General features: G+C 43.2%; 1 protein-coding gene across 11 annotated transcripts in view; it reads left to right on the forward strand.

The window, feature by feature from the left end:
* The first annotated feature begins 7,863 nt into the window (after positions 1-7,863).
* The window catches only part of BOD1L1 (biorientation of chromosomes in cell division 1 like 1), a 57,745-nt gene continuing 41,652 nt past the window's right edge, over positions 7,864-23,956 (forward strand). For all 11 annotated transcript variants that reach the window (XR_012131803.1, XR_012131804.1, XM_073237824.1 and 8 more), the window contains exons 1-2: positions 7,864-8,665; positions 14,324-14,448. Coding sequence is in view for 9 of the 11 variants with exons in the window: in XM_073237824.1 (XP_073093925.1) it covers positions 8,429-8,665; positions 14,324-14,448 (362 nt within the window). In the remaining 2 variants the exon portion in view is untranslated. The remainder of the gene's footprint in view (positions 8,666-14,323; positions 14,449-23,956) is intronic.

Raw genomic sequence — 23,956 nt, forward strand, 5'->3', positions numbered from 1 at the left:
TCTGTCCTATGCCAATTTAATTGTTTGACTAGCCAAAGAACCTAGAAGGGAGTAAGGGAAAATTTTTCCACCCCTCCACAGCCAATGTAAGCTCTCCGCACAAACCATGTCCACTCTAGATGCTCTGGATCCTCCCCTTTCACAGATGCTATGCCAGTTCCTCCCTGAAAATATTCCTTATTCAGAATTAGAATATTCTCATTACTTAGGTATACAATTTCTTGCTGACAATCACCACTTTCACATCCTGTTACCAGGCAGGGGATGTGGAATTCCTCAGTTCCTGTCTTCTCAAAGGAAAGAATTCAGTCGAGAAACCCAATAGAGTTAAAGCCACAAAGAGATTTTTATTTAGCCAAGTGAAAGGAAAGTACTCTTCAGAAACAGAGGAGCGGGCTGATCCCAAGGGCGGGTAGCCACCCAATGGGTTCTACACTGTGTGTTTTTTACGGGGGTTTATCTGGTTCCCTCCCTCCCATTTTGCCAGTTTCACACCACCCTTTGGATCTGCGTTTGTTCCTGCCCTTCAGCCTCTTTGCGCAAGTTTGAACCCCGTGAGCACCTACTGAAACTCACGGTGGAGGTAAAGCCACAGTGTAAATGATGTCATAAGGACACTGCAACGGCCACAGGGTCACTAGCAAACACGGTCTTTCTCAAGTGCACATGCTCCAAAATGGGGGAGGTCCCAGCGACCCCTATCTTTTGCTTATCAGTTTGTGCAGAACCACAAAAGGGGTTGGTCTAAGGGAGACGGGGTGTGTCTGGGTGTAGACTGGCTGGAGGCTGGCAGTCTGCCACCTTCCTTTCTCACCTCCTGGTCATGTCTGTTTAACTGCCTGCTCAAATAAGCCCTCTCAGAACTTCCACCCAGATGGCCTGGGTTGGACTTGGAGTATTCAGATAATATCCCATCATTTCTACACATCTTCTCTTCATTTCTGCTTTACCTAATTTCACCCCTGGAGGCGTGACTTTTAGTTTTCAGGACACCATGTGCTATCTAGAGTAGTCAGAAAACACACACACACACTAAGGCTTTTATTTAAATAAAAACAGTCTTCTTGAAGACTAACTCTTCTCAATGCAAAACTCCTTTCCACCTTTGTAAGCATTGTAAAAAAGAAACAATAGATCCAAAATCAAGTCACTTAATGTCAAGTTCCCCCACCCCCAAGACTTAATACCTAACCTAACTGCAGTCCCAACCTTTCCCAATACACAATAAACCCATTTCCCTCTCCTTTAAGGTAAGGTCCTACTTAGTTTCTGCATATAAAAGCCCTCTGTTTTGTACAACTCTGCAGACCCCCTTCTATTTATTAGATGAGATGTTGCCTGATTCACAAATCACTGAATAAAGCCAACTAGATTTTTAAGTTTATTTGGTTGAACTTCTGTTCTTTTAGTGCATATGAAGGAATACATTTCATTTCAAGCCATCTGCTATATTGTGTTGGGGAGGAAGAAATATCCTCTACCCCTCGAGTTTCTAGCTGGTCTAAACATCAAATTGACATGAGACAGATAAGCAGGAGGAAAAAAAAAGTTTAATTACATACTTAGGTGGAAGGCCTAGACATGGGTCCCAGAGACACTAGGAATGAGGTCTATGTGTCAGCCTGAACCAAGGAAAGGTGGGTAGGGGTCAGAGACTGCAAAGGAAGAGGGAGGTAACTCACAGGAATGTGAAAAAAGCAAATATTTGATAAATAAAATACTTGGGACAGAGAGGAACTTTAAGACTTAGCCCCATCCCTCCCATCTGCCACACCTAGTCCACGTTATAACATAGCTAGCTGCGGTGATAGCTCCTCCCGGAGTAGTTCCTCTACTTAAATTCTTTTTATGTGGTTTGAGGGTGGGAGGTCAAAGCTTCTGAGTCTTTTGGGCCTTGATTGTTCTTAACCCTGAAATAACCTGCATGTCAATGACACATCTCTGGGCAGCCTGCCCTTGGTCTTACACATGTTAAGTGTCAAAATAGCCGGTAACTCAATAACATGAATAGACACTGGCTACTGAACTTCATAATAAATCTTATTTTTATAAATCTAATTGCTATCACTACCAGGAGTTTAAATCTTAACAGCAAAGAAATATGAAAAAAGTAATGTTACCTGCAGAAAAGGAGTATCTTATGGAAAAATGTTCAAACTAGAAAGCATGGAATAAAAATGACAAAAATGGCAATCCTTAAGGGAGCAATAAATGGCCATCCGGGTTCCCCAAACATTGAGGAGAAAATTCATAGTTTAGAATTCTATCTCAGCAGTACCCACCACCTCCCCCAAAGCCAAAAGCAATTTCTTCACAAAGTATCAAACCTACCTGTATGTTAAGGGACAGTTTCATATTAATTGATGGGTTACATCACAGAATATTTCTAATAGAAATGAATAAATGTATCATACTAAATAAGCATTTATTAAATAAATTATGTGCACCCAGCTCCATACTAGGGGTCTGGGTTCCTGCCTTGACTTTATATTCTTTTATGGCATGACTAGCGTCTATAACACAAACTGACCCATCTCCTTTCATTGGCCCTTTCCTCAACATGCAGAGCCTCCCTTCTCTCTCTTTGTCCAAACTCCACCCATTCGTAATAATTCATTTCATCTGGGCAGCATACCACAAACCATTGCATTTTTGTGACCTGGCTTAGTCTTACAACAGGATGAGTCAGGCATTATTACCACTATTCAGAGAAGCAACTTGTTGTCTAGTGAAAGGCAGAAGTTCTGGAATAGGCTTCCCAAACCCAAAGTCTCACAACCACACCTTTGCCGCCTCCTTTTAGTCTAGGGGTTGGCATACTTTTTCTATAAAGGGCAAATATTCTCAGCTTTGCAAGCCGTACAAGCTCTCTCCCAACTCTGGCCTTGCAGCAAAAGCAGCCATACAGGATGGAAACAGCCAAAGGTGTGGCTATGGTCCAATAAAACTTTATAAACACAGGTAAACCAGATCAGGCCTGCGGGGCATAGTCAGTCTAGCACAATGTTTCTGAAATATTGATCCATCAGCATTTATTAAGAATGCAAAGTCTCAGGCCTTGCCTTAGACCTACAGATCAGAGACCCTGGGAATGGGGCCAGCCTTCCAGGAAATTCTGGCACACACTAAAATTTAAGAGTGTGGGGAAAATGGAACTTTCTGACCAGGATTCCCACCTGGACTTAATAGTGCTCCCTGTACATACATAAAATTGCCTGTTTGCACATTTATGGGATTTTTACCAGTGACAGAGCCACTGGTCAGTCAAAGGAGTACCTGCCCAGGGGAGAGGTAGAGAGAAACACCCATTCTCTCCTCTCCCTGTGTTTCTGGTATGTAATCAGTTGGGTGTCCATGAGTCCCCAGAGACCCACCCAGAGGTGATCCCAGAGCCCCCGGGAGTGTGGGAGCAGGGAACTTGGGGCACCGCCCGGAGAGTGGGGAGGGAGCCACGAAGCCCTGGTGCTCCTGGAGAAATAGGCTGGTGCTGGGGAGCAGAACCTGTGGCTGGCCTCGGGAGACGTTCAAGCCAGCATGTACGGAGCTGTCTGTGACCTCAGTGAGAATAACCCCCTTGACCCCAGCTTCTTGCCCTTGCCTGTATTCAGTCTCATCAAATGCATAGAGAACTTGCCTCAGGCGGGAAACCCCCTCCTCCTGGAGCTACAAAGAGCATCTCCGCTGATCTTCCTGATCACCTACGCAGGCCTCTCCTATCGCATAATGTATGAATAACTAGGTGGCAGTTATGGCCCCCTTATCAGAGTTTCCCGCCCTCCCTCCCGCACCTCCCTGCGCCTCCCCATCACGGGTTTTCTCCTCTGGATTTCCTGCCCCGACATACCAGACGCGTATGTAACCCAACCCTGCTGCTGTTGCCCTAACAGCTATCTTGCTGTACCAGGCCCATCTCCCATTTTCTGACCAGCTGGGACTCAGTAGCTCTTCCAGCGAACACCTGACCCCACAGCCACCATTTTCTAAGCACCTCTCCTCCTAGGCACTCCCAGACTCTCAGGGAATGAGGAGGTTCCAGTCTCTGCCAAATGTCCTGAAACCACCCCTCCCTCTCCACCTTACCATCCCCGTGCCACCCTCACCTCTGTATCCTGACTCCAGAGCAAGTGGCAGTTATTTCAAGTTCCTTCAGGAGAAAATGCAACTTCCCCCTTCTCACACTAGCATTTTCTAATGCCCTGCCTAACCACTGTTAAAAAACAAAATGCAACCAAGCAAACCTGAAGATCTAATTGGTTTTATTACATCACTCACCAATTGAGCAGCATCCACCTGGCAGACAGAGAAATGGCCCGAGAAGGTGTACAAAATGGAAAGACTTTATAGGAAAAACCAAGAGGGTGGGGCAGTAAGTTATTAGCGGAAGAAGAGATTAGGGATGGTTTCTAGTAAGGTCACTCTCCGTTTGGAGGAGCAGGGGGTCTCACCTCACTAGTGATCAGGAAATCCAAATAGATTGGTTTAAAATTCCACTCCTGCAAGAGGCTGAAACTGCAATTCAGTTGGACGTTAAGCCCCAGTTGTTATGACTTGGCACAGAAGTAACCCCACGTTGGGCCTGTGTTTTTCTTTTTAATACCACCATCTCCACCTTCATCAGCTTTTATACTGCAACAAAAAATTAGAAAACCAAGTAATATATCTCCTCTCCCCTCCTCTCACAAAACTGTTGATCAGATGCTTGGAACCTCACCTAAGAATGTGCTCTGTTATCGTTGAAAAAGTGAACTTTGAAGGTTTCAATTGGGCTTTCGGTTGATGGAGTCATCTAGGAAATTATAATCATTGGCTTTTTATGAAAGGCAAGGTCTAGGCCTGGTTTGGTACGGGGATGCCCTGGGAATGGAGGGACAGGAAACAAACAACTCTGCCTGATAAGCAGATGGGCTCCCTGACTTACATCATCGTGTCATTCATTGATTTTTGACTTTCACTGGATTAGCCCCGAGAAACAGGGTTTGGAGGACTGGGGTAGGGTGGCAGATGGAGAAGGCGGGACTGCAGAAAAGAGAGGGTCACAGGAGCCAACACCTGCCAGAAATCTCATATCCCAGGATACAAATAGCTACCAGGAATACTGCCATAGTAACCCACCAAGGCCCCCCTCATTCCCTAAGTGTTTGTAAAGTAAGTGTAACCATCACCTAAGCATCAGACTTAGGAAACAAAAGAACTCAGTCATGTTCAGGGAGAAAGTATGATCCTTGCTGGAATGTTCTGAATTCAGCCATACACACAGTTTGATAGGGAGCAATGGCAATTTTTTTAAGACCTCGCCAGGAGGTCATGTACCCTCACTATTGTCAAAAGTTATATTACTGTTTTTAAAGAAATGGAAGAGAAAGCAAAGCAGAGGTCATTAGTAAGAAATAATGACTGCTTAAAACAGACTTTTTTTAAGATTTAAATGTATGCTGCTTTCCCCAGGCATTCACAATATTCATCCCTAAGACTTGTCTTCAATGGAAAGAAAAGTACTTTGAACAATGAAAGCAGTACACATTAGTGACCCTGATTCTTTTGAATGTAACTAGAATTTTTGCAAGGCTACAAAATTGTTCAGGTTACACTATATGAAGTATGTGTGTACCCAGTGTAATTTGAACCCATGGATACAAATGTTATTTCTTTTAGATTCAGTGTCCATTATTCAATAAGACAGTTAACATACATTTTATAAATTCCACTGTAAATTATCTATTAAAATTATAATTCTCACTTTATTACATTTTAGAAATAGAACAAAATTATTTACTAGCCACTCAGCCAATTCATTTTTCGCAGCAATTATCTGATCGTTTCATTATTTTTTTTAAGTTGATAATTATGCCTAATTAACTTTATGGAGGTTTGCTAATTTTTTATGGATGAATCTTACTTAATAATTCCCAAAAAGCTGAATAAATTTGATATGCACATACATATATACCAAAGAAATGCATTGACTCTTAGCATACTACACAGTTAATAAATTAAACATTTAGCCACATGTTGTATTGCATTGTCAATAATTAAAGGGAAATGTCATATTCTCATCTTGTTTTCATAACTAATATTGAAAATGGGTAAAATAATGATGTCTTACACCATTTTAATTGTGATTGCTTTTAGTAATACATCTTTTAACAATCATTCCATAACTTTTCCTCTCTGCAGTCTTCATTGTACCCCTCAGAATGCATGAACAATGAAGTTTAACTGTTTCTGATGGAAAGTAAAGCTGATTTGGCTAGTTTGATGATCACAACAGTCCTGTTAATTGGGTTATGACAAACATTTTCCATATTTGACAGTTTCAACCTGAATGAGCTTTATCATTTAGCCGCCAGGTTTTAACAGAAATGAAACTGAACCACCTCACCACCAAAAATATATTTTTTTCCAAAACTATGAAAATGAACAATGTTAGGTTTCCCCAAACTTTGAGCATATTAGGTTATACAAGGTATATATCACCTTGTATAATCATTGAAAGGAAAAACAAAAAACAAAAAACAGGTCTCATAGTCATTTGATGTCTTGATGAAGCCTATTTGTTATTTTTCCAGAAACTGAAAAACTGGAAGAATGAGGGCTAGGTCAACAAATCCTTTGGCAAGTCAGGTGGTTTTGTATTCTTTGCTTTCAACAAAATTGAAGGAGGGCCTAACTGAACAGTCACCTTGTTACTGGGCTGAGTCTGTTCTCCTCGGTCCTTCTCCCACTATAACCAAGAATGTAAAGGCAGAGATACAATAGCGAAGCAGACTGAAAGTTTATTTGAATACACTCCAAGGTAGCAGTGGGCCAGAGTCAAGGTAGACAAAGGCACCCATCCCTTCAGTGGCAGGCCTTCAGAGTACATTCTGTCTAGGAAGCACCTCTTTGGCAAGGTGGGGTTATTTGATTTACGGGTGCATCTGTATAGCCTCCCTCTCCCGGAGCATGCCTTTCCAACGACGAGATGTGGTTTGGGCAGTTCTCAGTTCTGGTCAATTGTGTCCACATTGGGACATTGGGATCTGTTTGTGACCGGTTTGGCCTGGTCCCATGGGCAGGAAAGTTACCTCCCTGCAAAGCCTGTGTCGTCTCCACGTGGGAACCCCCAACCTGGGCAGAGTTTGGGTGGGTTTTTTTCTTTGAATTTACCTCTTCTTTCCCCAGCTGCCCATGTCTATCTTCCTACCTAACATTCCTAACAAACTCGTAAGTCATCAAATCTACTTTGAGATCAAGAATTGAGTGACATTGCTACAATAAAACCCTATTCCCAGGTAGAGTACTTCTCTATATGAAGTTTCTCAGGACGTACCAATATTAAAGCTAGACATAGGAATAAAATGGATGCTTAACACTTCTCCTTCTAGCAGTAAGGCATATTCTACAGGCATATGAATTTTTAAAAGCCACAATATCCAAAAAGATGCATTTTCCCAAACATTTTACATTCTATATAATAATTATGAAAATGTGTAAGACTTATATTGTTTTGATTGTGTACCAATTTTAAAGATAATCCAGTCCAGAATCAGGTTATTGGCTTTATGTGTAGAGTTGGACAATTAAACGGGCCTCAGTTTCCTGATTTGCAAATTGATGAGTATAGTAAGACCTAATTTACCGCTGTTCAAGGACTGAAGAAATGCATGTAAAAAGCTCTTACCACCATGCCTGGCACGTGTTATACAAGCAGTTACCTGTTACTAGCAAGGTAATCAATAGCAAAAGCCTTAATACGAAAAGCCTGTGGGTTTGTCTCACGGGCAGGAAGGCGCTGGAGGGATTGGGTTCTAGACCCGGGCTCACTGGGACAGTAACGGGGTTGTCTGAGGCCTGGGGTGAGGTCAGGAGGCCCCGGGATCTACCTGCTGGTAATAAAGTGGTCCAACCAAAGGCAGGCAACGAAGACGGTCGGAAAAGCGGTTCCATCCAAGTTTCGCATTACAAATGTCTATGGTCGGTGGACTGGAGCGAGGGCGTCAGGCGTAAACGCCCCCGCGGAGGCCACCGGGCTACGTCCCGTTCCCCTGCCAAGGCCGGCTCCAAGCAGGCGCCCAGTCGGCCTCGGCCCGGGAGTCGCGGGCATCGAACACGCAGTCGTGCCGCACTCCAGACCCGGGTCCTGTCGGGCTCCTCCGCCCGCTCCGCCTTCTCGCCGCCGCTTCCGCCGCAGCCGGGCCTCACGAGGGCGCCCACGACCGGCCGAGGCCGGAACTGGCCCCTCGCGGCCCCCGTCGTCAGGCCTTCTTTGCCGTTGTCACCGCCTTTTCCTTCCCTTCCCCCGGTTCCCTTTCGCTTCCGGGGTTGCTCTGGGTCCTCTGGTTCCGTAACAGCATCCCGTTGGCTTCCCACGGGCGGCGGGACCGGTGCAGCCGCCGCCTCCCAGGAGCGCCCGCTCGCCCGGGCCTGCGCCCTCCCGGCCCAGGCCGCCATGGCCACCAACCCGCAGCCGCAGCCGCCGCCTCCCGCGCCGCCGCCGCCCCCGCCGCAGCCGCAGCCGCCGCCGCCGCCGCCGGGCCCCGGGGCCGGCCCAGGCGCGGGTGGTGCTGGCGGCACGGGGGCGGGCGCCGGGGATCCGCAGCTCGTGGCCATGATCGTGAACCACCTCAAGAGCCAGGGGCTCTTCGACCAGTTCCGCAGGGACTGCCTGGCCGACGTGGACACCAAGGTGCGGGGCGGCGGGGGCGCGGGGAGGGAGCACCGGGGGCTGCCTCCCCGGGCAGGCCCGCGTCCCCTCCGGTGTGCGGGCCGCGCCTCGACCTCCCCAGCCGCGCCCTCCGCAGCGCGCCTCTCCCCGAGCTCCCGCGGCAGCCGCTTCCTGCCTGAGCTGCCGCTGCGTGCCAGGCACCGTGCGGGGCTCGGTGCGTCCATTCATTCGCCTGTCCTTTGACTCGTTTAACTACCAGCGTTCTGCACCCATTGCGCGCAGGCTCTTGTTAATACACCGATGAGCCAGCGTGTCTTTGTTCTTAGGGAGACTTTCGGAAACACCAAGTCTACCGGTACTTTCATCTCTGCTGATTACCCCCCACCCCCACCCCGATTTACTTCTGTATCCAAGTTATTTTTGCCTCCTCTCTTGAAGATTTCTGGGTCATGTCTTTGTCCTTTGGAGAAATTATTTAGTGGTAATGAATCAAATTACTTGTAGTGTTCATGGCTAGACGTGAGGGTGGGGATATGGGGGGTGTAAAGGTAAGGAGGCCGAGGTGGACCGTGAAAAGGTGGGTTAGGGAGACCGCGACTTTTGTGTCTCGCTGTGACTGCCTGATTCAGGCAGCTTAAGCCAATCAGTTCCCTCAAGTGAGAAGGAAGAGGGAGCTCGTGTGGGCGGCGGGGTGGAGAAAACCGAGCCATTGAGTGGGGAAAGAATGGAGGAGAGGTGACAGTAGGTATTGAAGTGAAAAGAGGACAGGAAGGAAGAGTGCGTTTTGGAGAATAAAGGGGAGAGCGGAAAGGTCAGCCAAGTGGTTCCCTCTACAGAAGCAGTTAGGGGCTGAGAAGGGGAACAGCTATATACCAAATGTCAGTGAAAGGGATGTTAGCAGGACCCAGTACACTTAGCTGGTTATGCAAAGTGCGCAGAGGACACCAGGAAGGAAGTCAGTGTGAGATGGATGGTTAACAGAGTTTGGAATTCAGGGAACAAGTGAAGCAGGAAGCTTCCGTTGGAAATAGAAGAAATACTGAGGGGGGGAGGCTTTTGGCTTATATTTGGTTGGGTCTGTCGGATTGGAGTTTTGATGAGGTGAGGTTTTCTCATAGCATGTTCTCATAGTTTTGATGAGGCTATTCTGAGGAGCCTCCTTTCTATGAGATAGGAGTTTTCTCACTTTGTTTTAGGGAATATGCACAGCCACCCTTTTGAAAACAATGTCTATAATAGTGGAAGATTAGACGTGGCATGGTAAATGTTACCCAAGTAAAGCTGGTTATTTGTAACAGGCAAGTAGAGATTTCATTTTGCTGTTCCCAGAAACCTACAAGTCTGTATGTTGTTATTGTGTATATAAATTGAAAATTTAAATATACTGATGGGGGGAGTGGAGGGCTGTAATAGCTAAGGCTCAACTTTTTCATCCCCATCCCCATTAAGTGTTGTTGCTGTTGTGTGTCTGTAATGTCCTTGCCAGATCTTCTCAAAGTGGGGTCTTCCTGGAGGAAGAAAGCACAGTTGCTTTGACAATCTAATGAAAGCATGCACCTTCTGCCAAGAAAAATGCACATTAAAATTCTGGTTTTATAATTCTGAAGTAGTCAAATATAGGCAATTGCTTGTGGCTCAACCTAATAACTAGTTTCAGAGAGTTCAGGGAGCACAGAATAAGGTCCCCTGTTTTAGTATTTGAAGCTAGAGAACAGAAATGGTGCCCCTTCCCCAACAGAGGGGGCCCACCTGGGTCTGTCTGGTCAGAATTCTTTCCCCACTCCTCCTGTGCGCCCCCCGACTCTCTTTCTCTGTCTTCTAACCTTTGTGCCTGCAGTTTCGGGTTATTTTGCTTCTTTCCCCCATGACTGTCTTTCTCCTCCTCCCACTTCCCTTCCTCTTCCTTAGCTAGCAAGTATGTAGATTTTAACTTAAAATATTTGTTCTTATTGAATAGCATTTTTACACTTTTTTTCTTATTTAAAAAAAATAAGCTTGAAAGACTTCAAAAAACATACAAAGCCGAAGTTTATTCCATATGAGCTTAATATTCCTATGAATGTGATGAGTGGGCCAGAATAGAAATTAGATCCCTTGTTCATGCAAAGGAGCTTCACTGTAACAGAGTTCTTGGGTCTCAGCTGTTCAGAAAGGACACTTTATAGTTGAGACACTGGTGGCATTGGTGCCTTTGATAACTGAACCCTGAGGACTCATCTGCTTTATGTCAACACTCTGACAGGGAGTGTGTCTTATATAGCATTGTAGCAGTAGCTGGATTGTCAGTCACATGCATATTTAAGAACCAAGACATTTGATACCTACCAGGTGCTCTCCAAGAGTAAAACTGTCATCCAGCCCAGTGTGTTTAAGCAAAATGAGAAGTACGGACGGCTCCTGCCACCCTGCGAGACCTTAGAACCTCCCCTCCAAAATCTCTCCTTGGGTTACTGATGGTCCTTAACCAAGTAAGAGAGAAATCTGCTGATAGCAAACCAAATCAGCCTTCCTGCTCAAATATCAGAACCTTGGGCAGCCCCAAGGTCCACTTAATATGAAGGCTGGCTTCTCTCCTGTAGATCACCAGTTCCCAGATCCCTGAAGCAAACCAGGGGGTTACAATGCCATTCTGGCCTTTTGTATTGATGAGCAACTGCCCAGTGTCAGGAGAGCAAGCAGGTCAAGAAAGGCCCATCAGTCTGTCCTAGGCAGAGAGCTCACCAGCCAAACAAATATGGCACTTCTTCCCCAGGTCATAAAGGCCAGTTTTTGGATACTCTCAGTTATAAATGGCTCCTGATCACTGCAAGTAGTGTGTTTTTTTCTTTTGAGATTTGTAAAGAATATTAAAGACAAGTACATAAATATATTCACCCAGCAGTTTATTATGTACCAGGCACTGTTTTAGGTGCCAGCGTTACAGACAGCAATGAATGAAAAGTTCCTGCTATTATGGAGTTGAATCCCAGGAGAAAAAGAGGCAATAAATAATGTGTGATAACTTCTACAGAAGGAATAAAGCAGAATGAGGGTGAAAGGAATTGCTAATTTATTTTTGGGTAAATTGTTGAGGGAAGGCTTCTATAGGCTATTTGAGTCATCACTGAAGGAGCTGTCCAGTTATCGGGGCTGAGCATTCCAAGTAGACACCAGGGCAAGTTCAGAGGGAGAAAGTAGTAGAGGTGAGGTAGGAGTGCCCCTCCCTCCCTCCTATCACATTTCTGGCAGGCCTTAGAAGCCCTTTAAGAGTTTGGCCTTTACTGGGGCTAAGAAGCCATTGGCAGTTGTTGGGCTACAAAGAATATGATCTGACTTCCGGTTGACTGTGTAATTATTAATAGTTTCCCCTTAAAGCTCAGTCATGATCTGGTTTGGACAATACATTGTATGATTACCCTAATTTTAGAATGTTTACTCTAGTTACTCTATAGGAAATAGGCTTTAGGTAGACTAAGGCAGAAGCAGAGAGGTCATTTACTGTAATCTAGGCAGGAGACAATGATGCCTCGGACTGGAATGGTAGCAGTAAAGGTTGTGGGAGGTGGTCAGATTCTGGAAGTATTTTGATGTTTGTGCTAAGACAGTCTGCGAATGGTTTGGCTATAGGTGGGAGAGCAAAGGAGGTGTCAAGGATGACTCCAAGGCTTTTTTGACCAGAGCACTGGAAAAGGAAGAAGAGATAGAGAGGTAGATATTGCCAGAAGAAGAATGGAATCCAAAATATTCCTATAGTCACTCAGCTTTTTAGGAGAAGTTGGCGACAAGGAAAAATGCCTGTTAGAATTCAAATTGGAGCTTGGTGTGGACTGACTAGGGCGATAAATGCACTGATGTTTGAGCTTAATGTTTCTGAGATTTGGAATTACTGGAAAGAAGAGTTATGTTTTCGAATCACTGGGGAGAAAACATTAGTTTTTGTTGACACTGATTTTAGATAAATGGAGAGGAACATGAGAAATGATTTTGAGACTTTCTTGTAAGATAGAAAATAGGTATCAGAGGGATGAATGGGTATAACAAAGAGATAAAACCTTCCGTCCATGTTAGGCATAGTTTCTCAGTCATCTCTTGTAGCAACTGCTTTTTAATTGCTTATCGGCCCATCAGTGTGATAAGCTATGTGAGAATGGTCCCATTAGTGGGGAGACTACTGGCCCCCACTGCCAAAGACAGTGCAGTGCCAGCCAGCGGGGGTATGTGCAGAAGACAGGAGGAACATGGGACAAGAGCTTTGGCTGTCAGGATGACACCACAGATGAGCGTGAACTCTGAAGGTGAGAAGTTTGCCAAAAGGACAAATAGAGGAAATGCTAAGTACAGAAGACTAGAAGCGTGAGAATTACTGCTGGAGGTTTGAAGGTTTGAAAGTAAAGGGAGCAGCAGATGGCAGAAGATGAAGCTGTACAGTTTTGCTTCAAGTCATTCAGGGACACTCAAGTCATCTATGTTACAAGCCACATAAAAGAGAGAGACACATGAGTGGCGGGAAACAGCCTCTAGGAATGGAGTGTGCAGGCTGAGTGGTCAGACCTGCCTGCTAGGCAGTGTCCTTTGAAGTAGAAGTGGCCTGTGCTCTCTCCTGCTTCCCTTACGTCAGGTGTTCTTAGCCTCAGCTCTGTTGACATTTGGGACAGGATAGGTCTTTGTTGGGGGTTCCCCTGTGCATTGTAGAGTGTTCAGCATCCATGCTGCTGCTCACTACATGCCAGGAGCAGCCCCCTCACTTGTGACTCCAGACCAAACATCTCCAGACCATGGGAGGAGGGCAGAATGGCTCAGTTGAGAATGGCTGCCTTACAGCAACTGTAGTGCTGCTTGGTTCCAGTGGGGGTCGTGCTCTAATTTCTTTTGGATCCATGCCTTTCAGTCACCACAGTACAGACCCTCTTCATTCTATTGATTGCCTACTTTCCTAAGCATGTTTTGTGTCTGTTTACTCTCAGTGTAGGAAGATATATCATCAGAAAACTCAGCAACCACGTATCACTTTGCTCATATGTGCAGTGGGTTCCCATTCCCTACCCCACAATTCCAGACTTCTCATGCAAGTACCCAAAGCCCTTCAGTCCCTGGCCCCAGGCTGTCATCAGCCTCATTTCTCTGCCATTTCTCTATACCCTTCTCCAAACTGGATTTTTATATTCCCTTCCCAGATCCAAACTGGACTGCCAATTTGGGGGCTCCCAAATGCTCCTGACCCCATGTTTTCTCATGCACTGGCTCTTTGCTTATATTATTGGCTGTACCTGCAAGAAGCACCTTCTACTTCCTGCCTATACTGTGGAATCTTGAAGGTCCAACTCAAATGTCACATATTCAGCAAAGGCTTCCTTCCTCTACTCCTCTCCCTTTCTTTGCTCCAAATCATCTAACAATGACATTTATTTATGTCTTACTTTCTAGTCCCTGTCTACAAAAAGAGGCATGCATTTCTTCCTTCTATTCCTTCTCTCTCCAAACATCCTGTCCTAGACAAAAGAAGCTTCATTTCAATGTCTAGGTTGTCCTGAAGCGAGAATGTCATAAGCTGTGAAAATTTGTTGCCACATTGACACTAATAATCTAAGAAATGTTAACACTGTTAAAGACACTCCAATTCCTGAGACTACTGATACTGTATAAAAATGGGTATTTTTAACATTTATGTTTTGTTGTCTTTTTTTTTTTTTTCCTTTCTAGCCTGCCTATCAGAATCTGAGACAACGTGTTGACAACTTTGTTGCAAACCACTTAGCGACTCATACGTGGAGTCCCCACCTTAATAAGAACCAGCTAAGAAACAATATTCGACAACAAGTCCTCAAGTAAGTCTCAGAATTCCCGAGGTCCTTGCCGGCCTTGAAAATGCCACAGCCTGCTTTGCATGAAAGCAGGGATTACACAGAGGTGTGTTCATCTAATGATGTTATTTTATCAACTTTGGTGTGACTGCTTTGTATCTACGATACAGTGTAATTTTAGTGTAGGCTCTAATTGCTTCACATTTCTCCATAAATGCTGAGTCTGATTTCTCGTCTAGACCTTTGGAAATACTTGAAGGAAAGGAAATAACAGTGTGACTTAAAAAAAAAAAAAGACCTAGGTACAGTATTAACTGATGGCAAATGCCAGAATATCCTTTAGTTACATTCACAACTGTTATTTTTTTGACCCTAATTATTATTCCATTTTTATAAATAAAGCCATTAAAGGTCACTGAAGTTAACATGTTTTCCTCTGATTTGAGGCCATGTCTTCTGATTCAGCACCCCACCCCCAACTCCTTTTTTCTTTTGCATTTTACTGACTTGTAACTCTGCCTTTTAGTGACGACATAGACAAAACAAGAGAGAAAAAGTGTGTTTGGACCTGTCAGAGCCATTTTTCAGTGACCATAAAATAATGAGAAAAGCTGGAATGTTTAGAGGGACCTAAAAAATAATATTTATTCCCAAAAAAGCAGATTTTACAATATCATTTTGTTCTTGAATATAAATATTTGCCAGGACGACTGCTTCGCCTCCCCCAAAAAAGGGTGACTAAGTTATTTAAAGAGCACCTAGTATTCCTGCTTTGACAAATATTTACATTCAAGCTCATCTTTTAAAATGACATATAGCTTTTAAACAGTTAAATCAATTTCATACCTGCCACCTCTGAATTCCCTCTTGTCCCCTAGGAACCGAGCCAGCCTGCCTAGTGGCCACGCCACTGATAGTCCTACCCACAGGAAAAGCCAAACCCTCTGACCCAAAGACCCATTTAGCCCCAGGTAATACTAGAAACCCGGAGCCTGGGGCTCAGGCTGTCTCCCAGTGAAGGAGAAGAGAGGGAAATCTAACAATAGCTTTGTTGTCTCCGTTTTAAAGGCTCTTTGAGGAACCGATGAAAGAGTCCAGGTGAGATGAAGGGTGCCTTGGAGAGCTGCGTAATAAAACCTGATGGGGAAAGTCAGAGCTTTCCTGGAAACCCTGAGCCTGCAGAGGTCTGTTGGGTGGCAGGCCTGAGAGAGCTCCCATTTCCTGGCCTTCTGTAGTCCTGTTGACCAAATAGCAGGCGGATGGAGGGATGAGGGTGGAGGCGGGGGAAGCACCCGCACACCTACCCAGACTCTGCTGATTGCCCTCCTGGGACCTTTCGCATGGTCGCGCTTTGCTTTTCACAAATGCTTAATCACATCACTTTAAAAGCATTTTTTTTTTGTTGGGGGGCTTAGGTAGGGAGTAGGTTGCATTCTTTTTCTTAAAAACTGTTGGGAGACTGAAGTGGAAGGCAAATTTCCAGGGATTGTGTTTACTCCTTAGCATACAAACTCTATAAAGGAAGGAAGTAATCATTTATTCTCTTTATTAAGGGAACTAAACTCTCAGTCTTGCCCATGCAAAATCAAGTATTTTAAATTCTTGTACCAGTAGAACACATTGCTTTCACAGCGGTGTGTTTGATGCCCGGCTACTGCGCCCATCAGGAAGGGGCTCTGGTAACTGTCAGTGATGAATACCGGAGCAGTCGGCCTGTGGATAATGGGGGCTTAGAGACATGTTAGAACAGGGGAAACGAGCTGTCTCCTGCATAATTTAGGCATTGCTTTTGCTGGCACATCTGTAAGTTTTCTTCTAGCTCTATTATTTATTTTTAAGCAAAGTATTCTCTAAAATTCCATTAGTAAAGCTATGTGTTACTTGTAATAACATTTTAAAGCTTCCTTAAAGAAAGGTACTGTGGCATTTAATTGTATCCAACAATGGTACAGGGATGGATTAGCCCCACTAAATACCATTTCAAACAGTTTTGCTACATAGACTTTGAGAAATACTCAATTGACTGTTAGGTTGAAACATCTACAATTGCCATTTTTGTAGGACAAAAGCAGTCTAATATCAGCAATATCCTTTTGTTCAATTCAATAAGTAATCTGGTGACTCATTAGGGGAAAAAGTCTTTTTCTATTTATTCATTCATTTGTACAACAGAGTCTAAAAATACTGGATAACTCTAAGTAATGATTGTCACTAAACAGCATTTAAAAGGAAGATGAGGAAATGACTTTAACCAGGAAATTCTGCCTGCTGGCATTTTGGCTTTACCCTTGGACACAGCTACAGCTCACTTCTGGCAAGACAGCTATGGTCACACCTCACCAGCGTGACCCCCCAAGAGCAATGTGACCATTAGCACTGGCCTGCATTTTTAGTTGACATCAGAGCTGACTTTGGTGTGAGTAGACTCAAGTAGACCAGGGGCCAGAATACGTGCAGAGAAAGAGACTGAAGCAATAATTTTGGAGTCAGTGGGTTTTATTTTTTATGTTATGCCTCTGTACTTGTGCCCTACAGCAAAACTTTTTTTTTAATTGGAGTCAAGTTGATATGCAGTGTTATATTGCTTTCAGAGTACAACATAGTGACAGTAATTATATACAAAGCAAACATTTTTATGGTTGCTTGTCCTTGTGTCTTCTCCACCGGCTACATTTTAAAGAGGTCTCTAAGATAGAACAATGTTGCAGGATTTGCATTTTGTTTATCTTAGAACTGTAAAAAGCAGGTTACCTACTTTGTGCAGTGATGACTCATTTTTCTCTATGGCCCACATACTTAGAGTTACAGTGTCACAAAGTTCCAAGGTGCCTGAGGAAATGAAACTTGAATGCATGTTGCACTCCAGACAGAGCTGCGCTCAAAAATAGCGTAGCAAAGTGTAAGTAGAAACCTCACCCATGCTACAGAGCCACAAGGAAATCCTAACGCCTGAAGCCTAGAAGAAGCTGGAGAGAGGACCGTCCAGGGAACTCTAACTCCTCCAGGGCTTTTTTAAGGAAGAAACAGGGTTTCTCTGCATTTCCTAAAATAAATTCACATCCTCCTATTTGGCTGAGATGCCTTTGTGATTTTCTGCACATGCCAGACTTTGGTGCCCACCTCGCTTTCTGTCTCTTGTGTATGGTATTTCTTTAAGCTCTCGCTTCCTCTCTTCTGTGGAAATCAAGATTCAGCTCAAAAGTCTTCTCCTTTGTGAAGTATTACCAAGTTACCTCAGACGTACTAGTAATTCCTTGGCGTCACCCTTTTGCCACAGTGTATGGTGTTTCCTGGGGCCTGTCCTCTGGTATTGTAATTGTGTCTATTTCCCCCACCAGAACAGGGGCCAGCATGGTGCCTGTTCTCTGTTCTGTAGAAGACATTCATAGCATAATTGCTGAATGAATAAATCATTCTGTTTTTATAGTAGGGAGGTAATAAAAGGAAAACCAGAAGTCTGGAGGTTTAGTTTTGTTTTGTTTTTGTTTTTCTTCCTCTTCTTTTTTTTTTTTTTTGGTATCATTAATATATAATTACATGAGCAACATTATGGTTACTAGACTCCCCCCATTATCAAGTCCCCCCCACATACCCCATTACAGTCACTGTCCATCAGCATAGTGAGATGCTATACAGTCACTACTTGTCTTCTCTGTGTTATACTGCCTTCCTGTCCCCACCCCTCTACATTATATGTGCTAATCGTAATGCCCCTTTTTCCCCCTTATTCCCTCCCTTCCCACCCACCCTTCCCAGTCCCTTTCCCTTTGGTAACTGTTAGCCCATTCTTGGTTTCTGTGAGTCTGCTGCTGTTTTGTTCCTTCAGTTTTTTCTTTGTTCTTATACTTCACCGATGAGTGAAATCATTTGATACTTGTCTTTCTCTGCCTGGTTTATTTCACTGAGCATAATACCCTCTAGCTTCATCCAGGTGGTTTCAAACAGTAGGATTTATTTTCTTCTTATGAGTGAATAATATTCCATTTTGTATATGTACCACATCTTCTTTATCCATTCATCTACTGGTGGACACTTAGGTTGCTTCCATATCTTGGCTACTGTAAACAGTGCTGTGATAAACATGGGATGCATATGTCTTTTTGAATCAGGGATCTTGTTTTCTTCAGGTAAATTCCTAGGAGTGGAATTCCTGGCTCAAATGGTATTTCTATTTTTAGTTTTTTGAGGAACTTCCATACTGCTTTCCACAATTTACATTCTAATTTGCATTCCCACCAGCAGTGTAGGAGGGTTCCCCTTTCTCCACATCCTTGCCAACATTTGTTGTTGTTTGTCTTTTGGATGTTGGCCATCCTAACTTGTGTGAGGTGATATCTCATTGTGATTTTAATTTGCATTTCTCTGATGATTAGGGATGTGGAGCATCATTTCATGTGCCTATTGGCCATCTGAACTTCTTTGGAGAAGTGTCTGTTCAAATCCTCTGCCCATTTTTAATTGGCTTATTTGCTTTTTGTTTGTTGAGTTGCATGAACTCTTTATATATTTTAGATGGTAACCCTTTATCAGATAAGTCATTTATGAATATATTCTCCCATGCTGTAGGATGCCTTTTTGTTCTACTGATGGTATCCTTTGCTGTACAGAAGCTTTTTAGTTTGATACAGTCCCACTTGTTCATTTTTGCTTTTGTTTCCCTTGCCAGGGGAGATATGTTCATGAAGAAATTGCTCATGTTTATGTCCAAGAGAGTTTTGCCTATGTTTTCTTCTAACAGTTTCTGGTTTCATGACTTACATTCAGGTCTTTGATCCATATCGAATTTACTTTTGTGTATGGGGTTAGACCATGATCCAGTTTCATTCTTACATGTAGCTGTCCAGTTTTGCCAGCACCATCTGTTGAAGAGGCTGTCATTTCCCCATTATATATCCATGACTCCTCTATCATTTATTAATTGACCATATATGCTTGGGGTTAATATCTAGACTCTCTATTCTGTTCCACTGGTCTATGGATCTGTTCTTGTGCCAGTACCAAATTGTCTTGATTGTTGTGGCTTTGTAGTAGAGCTTGAAGTTGGGAAGCAAGATCCCCCCTGCTTTATTCTTCCTTCTCAGGATTGCTTTGGCTATTCAGGGTCTTTGGTGGTTCCATATGAATTTTAGAACTATTTGTTCCACTTCATTGAAGAATGCTATTGGTATTTTGATAGAGATTGCATTGAATCTGTAGATTGCTTTAGGCAGGATGGCCATTTTGACAATATTAATTCTTCCTACCCAAGAGCATGTAATGAATTTGCATTTATTAGGGTCCTTCTTAATTTCTCTTAAGAGTGTCTTGTAGTTTTCAGGGTGTAGGTCTTTCACTTCCTTGGTTAGGTTTATTCCTAGGTATTTTATTCTTTTTGATGCAATTGTGAATGGAATTGTTTGCCTGATTTCTCTTTCTGCTACTTGATCATTCCTGTATAGGAATGCAACAGATTTCTGTGTATTAATATTGTATCCTGCAACTTTGCTGGATTCAGATATTAGTTCTAGTAGTTTTGGAGTAGATTCTTTAGGATTTTTATGTACCATATCATGTCATCTGCAAACAGTGATAATTTGGCTTCTTCCATACCAATCTGGATGCCTTTTATTTTTTTGTGTTGTCTGATTGCCATGGCTAGGACCTCCAGTACTATGTTGAATAAAAATGGGGATAGTGGGCATCCTTGTCTTGTTCCTAGTCTTAGGGGAAAAGCTTTCAACTTCTCACTGTTAAGTATGATGTTGGCGGTGGGTTTGTCATATATGGCCTTATTATGTTGAAGTACTTGCCCTCTATACCTATTTTGTTGAGAATTTTTATCATGAATGTATGTTGAATTTTGTTGAATGCTTTTTCAGCATCTATGGAGATGATCATGTGCTTTTTGTCCTTCTTTTTGTGGATGTGGTGGATGATGTTGATGGATTTTCAAATGTTGTACCATCCTTATATCCCTGAGATGATTCCCACTTGATCATGGTGTACGATCCTCTTGATGTATTCTTCAATTTGGTTTGTTAATATTTTGTTGAGGATTTTTGCATCTATTTTCGTCAGGGATATTGGTCAGTAGTTTTCTTTTTTTGTGGTGTCTTTTCCTGGTTTTGGTATTAGAGTGATACTGGCTTCATAGAATGAGTTTGGAAGTATTCCCTCCTCCTCTATTTTTTGGAAAACTTTAAGGAGAATGGGTATTATGTCTTCCCTAAATGTCTGATAAAATTCAGTGGTGAATCCTTCTGGTTCAGGGGTTTTGTTCTTGGGTATTTTTTTGATTACTGATTCAATTTCGTTGCTGGTAATTGGTCTGTTTAGATTTTCTGTTTCTTCCTTGGTCAGCCTTGGAAGGTTGTATTTTTCTGGAAAGTTGTCCATTTCTTCTAGGTTATCCAGTTTGTTAGCTTATAGATTTTCATAGTATTCTCTAATAGTTCTTTGTATTTCTGTGGTGTCTGTCATGATTTTTCCTTTCTCATTTCTGATTCTGTTTATGTGTATAGATTCTTTTTTTCTCTTAATAAGTCTGGGTAAAGGTTTATCTATTTTGTTTATTTTCTCAAAGAATCAGCTCTTGGTTTCATTAACTTTTTATATTGTTCTATTCTTCTCAATTTTATATATTTCTTCTCTGATCTTTATTATGTCCCTCCTGCTGACTTCAGGCCTTATTTGTTCTTCTTTTTCCAGTTTCAATAATGGTGAATTTAGACTATTCATTTGGGATTGTTCTTCTTTCTTTAAATAGGCCTGAATTTCTATGTACTTTCCTCTTAGAACTGCCTTCGCTGTGTCCCACAGAAGTTGGGGCATTATGCTGTTGTTTTCATTTGTCTCCATATATTGCTTTATTTCTGTTTTAATTTGGTCATTGATCCATTGATTATTTAGAAACATGTTGTTAAGCCTCCATGTGTTTGTGAGCCTTTTTGTTTTCTTTGTACAATTTATTTATAGTTTTATACCTTTCTGATCTGAGAAGTTGGTTGGTAGAATTTCAATCTTTTTTAATTTACTGAGGCTCTTTTTTGCGGCCTAGTATGTGATCTACTCTGGAAAATGTTCCATGAGCACTTGAGAAGAATGTGTATCCTGCTGCTTTTGGGTGTAGAGTTCTGTAGATGTCTGTTAGGTCCATCTGTTCTAGTGTGTTGTTCAGTGCCTCTGTGTCCTTACTTATTTTCTGTCTGGTTGATCTGTCCTTTGGAGTGAGTGGTGTGTTGAAGTCTCCTAAAATGAATGCAGTGCATTCTATTTCCTCCTTTAATTCTGTGTTCGCATATGTTTCACATATGTAGGTGCTCCTGTGTTGGGTGCCTAGATATTTATAATGGTTCAGGGGTTCAGGCTCTTTTGGACTGAGCCCTTTATCATTATGTAATGTCCTTCTTTGTCTCTTGTTACTTTCTTTGTTTTGAAGTCTATTTTGTCTGATACAAGTGCTGCAACACCTGCTTTTTTCTCCCTATTGTTTGCATGAAATATCTTTTTACATCCCTTCTCTTTCAGTCTGTGTATGTCTTTGGGTTTGAAGTGAGTCTCTTGTAGGCAGCATATAGATGGGTCTTGCTTTCTAATCCATTCTACTACTATTACTCTGTGTCTTTTGATTGGTGCATTCAGTCCATTTACATTTAGGGTGATTATCAATAGATATGTACTTCTTGCCATTGCAGGCTTTGGATTCATGGTTACCAAAGGTTCAAGGGTACCTTCTTTAACATCTGTCTAACTTAACTCATTTATTACGTATTATAAACACAGTCTGATGATTCTTTATTTCTCTCCCTTCTTTTTCTTCCTCCTCCACTCATTGTATGTTAAGTGTTTTATTCCTTACTCTTGGTGTTTCCCTTGACTGATTTTTGTGGATAGCTGACTTTATTTTGCATTTAGTTAGTATCTGGTCGGTCTACTTTCTGCTGTGGTTTTATTTTGTCTGGTGACATCTATTTAGCCTCAGGAGCACTTCCATCTAGAGCAGTCCCTTTAAAATACACTGTAGAGATGGTTTGTGGGAGGTAAATTCCCTCAACTTTTACTTATCAGAATTGTTTAATCCCTCCTTCAAATTTAAGTGATAATCTTGCTGGATACACTATCTTGGTTTGAGGCCTTCTGTTTCATTGCATTGAATATATCATGCCATCCCTTTCTGGCCTGTAAGGTTTCTGCTGAGAAGTCTCATGATAGCTTGATGGGTGTTCCTTTATAGGTGATTTTTTTTCTCTCCCTGGCTGCTTTCAATACTCTGTCCTTGTCTTTGATCTTTGCCATCTTAATTATTGTATGTCTTGGTGTTGTCCTCCTTGGGTCCATTGTGTTGGGAGATCTGTGGACCTCCATGGTCTGAGAGACTATTTCCTTCCCCAGATTGGGGAAGTTTTCAGCAATTATTTCTTCAAAGACACTTTCTATCCCTTTTTCTCTCTCTTCTTCTTCTGGTACCCCTATAATGTGAATATTCTTCTGTTTGGATTGGTCTCACAGTTCTCTTAATATTCTTTCATTCCTAGAGATCCTTTTATCTCTCTCTGCCTCAGTTCCTCTGTATTCCTGTTTTCTGATTTCTATTCCATTAACAGTCTCTTCCACCTCATTAAGTCTGGTCTTATATCCTTCCATTGTTTGTCTCTTTTCTATTATCTCCCTCTGGAATTAATCCCTTAGCTCTTACATATTTCTCTGTAGTTTATGACTTTTATTTTGAATTCTCTTTCAGGAAGATTGGTGATTTTGGTCTCACCAGGCTCTCTCTCTGGTGTTTGAGGGATTTTGGAGTGAACAAGGTTCTTCTGCATTTTCATGGCGACGGAAGTGGTCACCGGCGAGTGGCACCTGTGTCAGCTGGGAGAACAAAGTCCTTTCCTGCTTGCTGGTCACCTTGCTCTTCTCCGCTGCCTGTGTTGTTCAACCGCACACAGGGAGCAACCTCTGGGTTAATCCCTGAGCTGCCATGGGCAGGGCAGCCCTCGGGATGGCCTAGGGCACTGGCGGTGGTTGCCCCCGAACAGCGTGTGTTTGCCATGAGAACAGAGCCCCTTCATGCTTCCCGAACTCTGCACTGGTCTCCTCTGTCTCTGCCCATCAACTGGGCACAGGGGGCAGCCTCTGGGTTTATCCACTGAGCTGTCGTGGGCAGGGTGGCCCTCAGGATGGCTTAGGCACTCACAGTGGTTGCATGTGAGCAGCACATATTCACCATGAAAACAAAGCCCCTTTGTTCTGGACTCTGCGCTGGTCTCTGCTGTCTGTGCCAGTCAGCTACGCACAGGGGGCAGCCTCTGGGTCTGTCCTGGTTAGCCATGTGCTGGGAGTAGTCTCTGTGTGGTTGCTGTGGGCAGGGCTGCTCCCCAGCTGTTCCACAGCAATGGCAGGTCAGCCGATTCGCTTGCAGTGCCGGCAGAGGGGAATGAATGGTAGCTGCTTATCGCTGTGAGGGGCTTCAGTGATCCGTTACCATCCAGGGTGTTAGGGCACCTGAAGTTCCTTAAAGTTCCCAGCCTGCTGGGCTCAGTGTGCCAGGACAATTTTG

The sequence above is a fragment of the Manis javanica genome, chromosome 5 (genome assembly GCF_040802235.1).
Source record: "Manis javanica isolate MJ-LG chromosome 5, MJ_LKY, whole genome shotgun sequence".
Taxonomy (NCBI): Eukaryota; Metazoa; Chordata; class Mammalia; order Pholidota; family Manidae; genus Manis; species Manis javanica.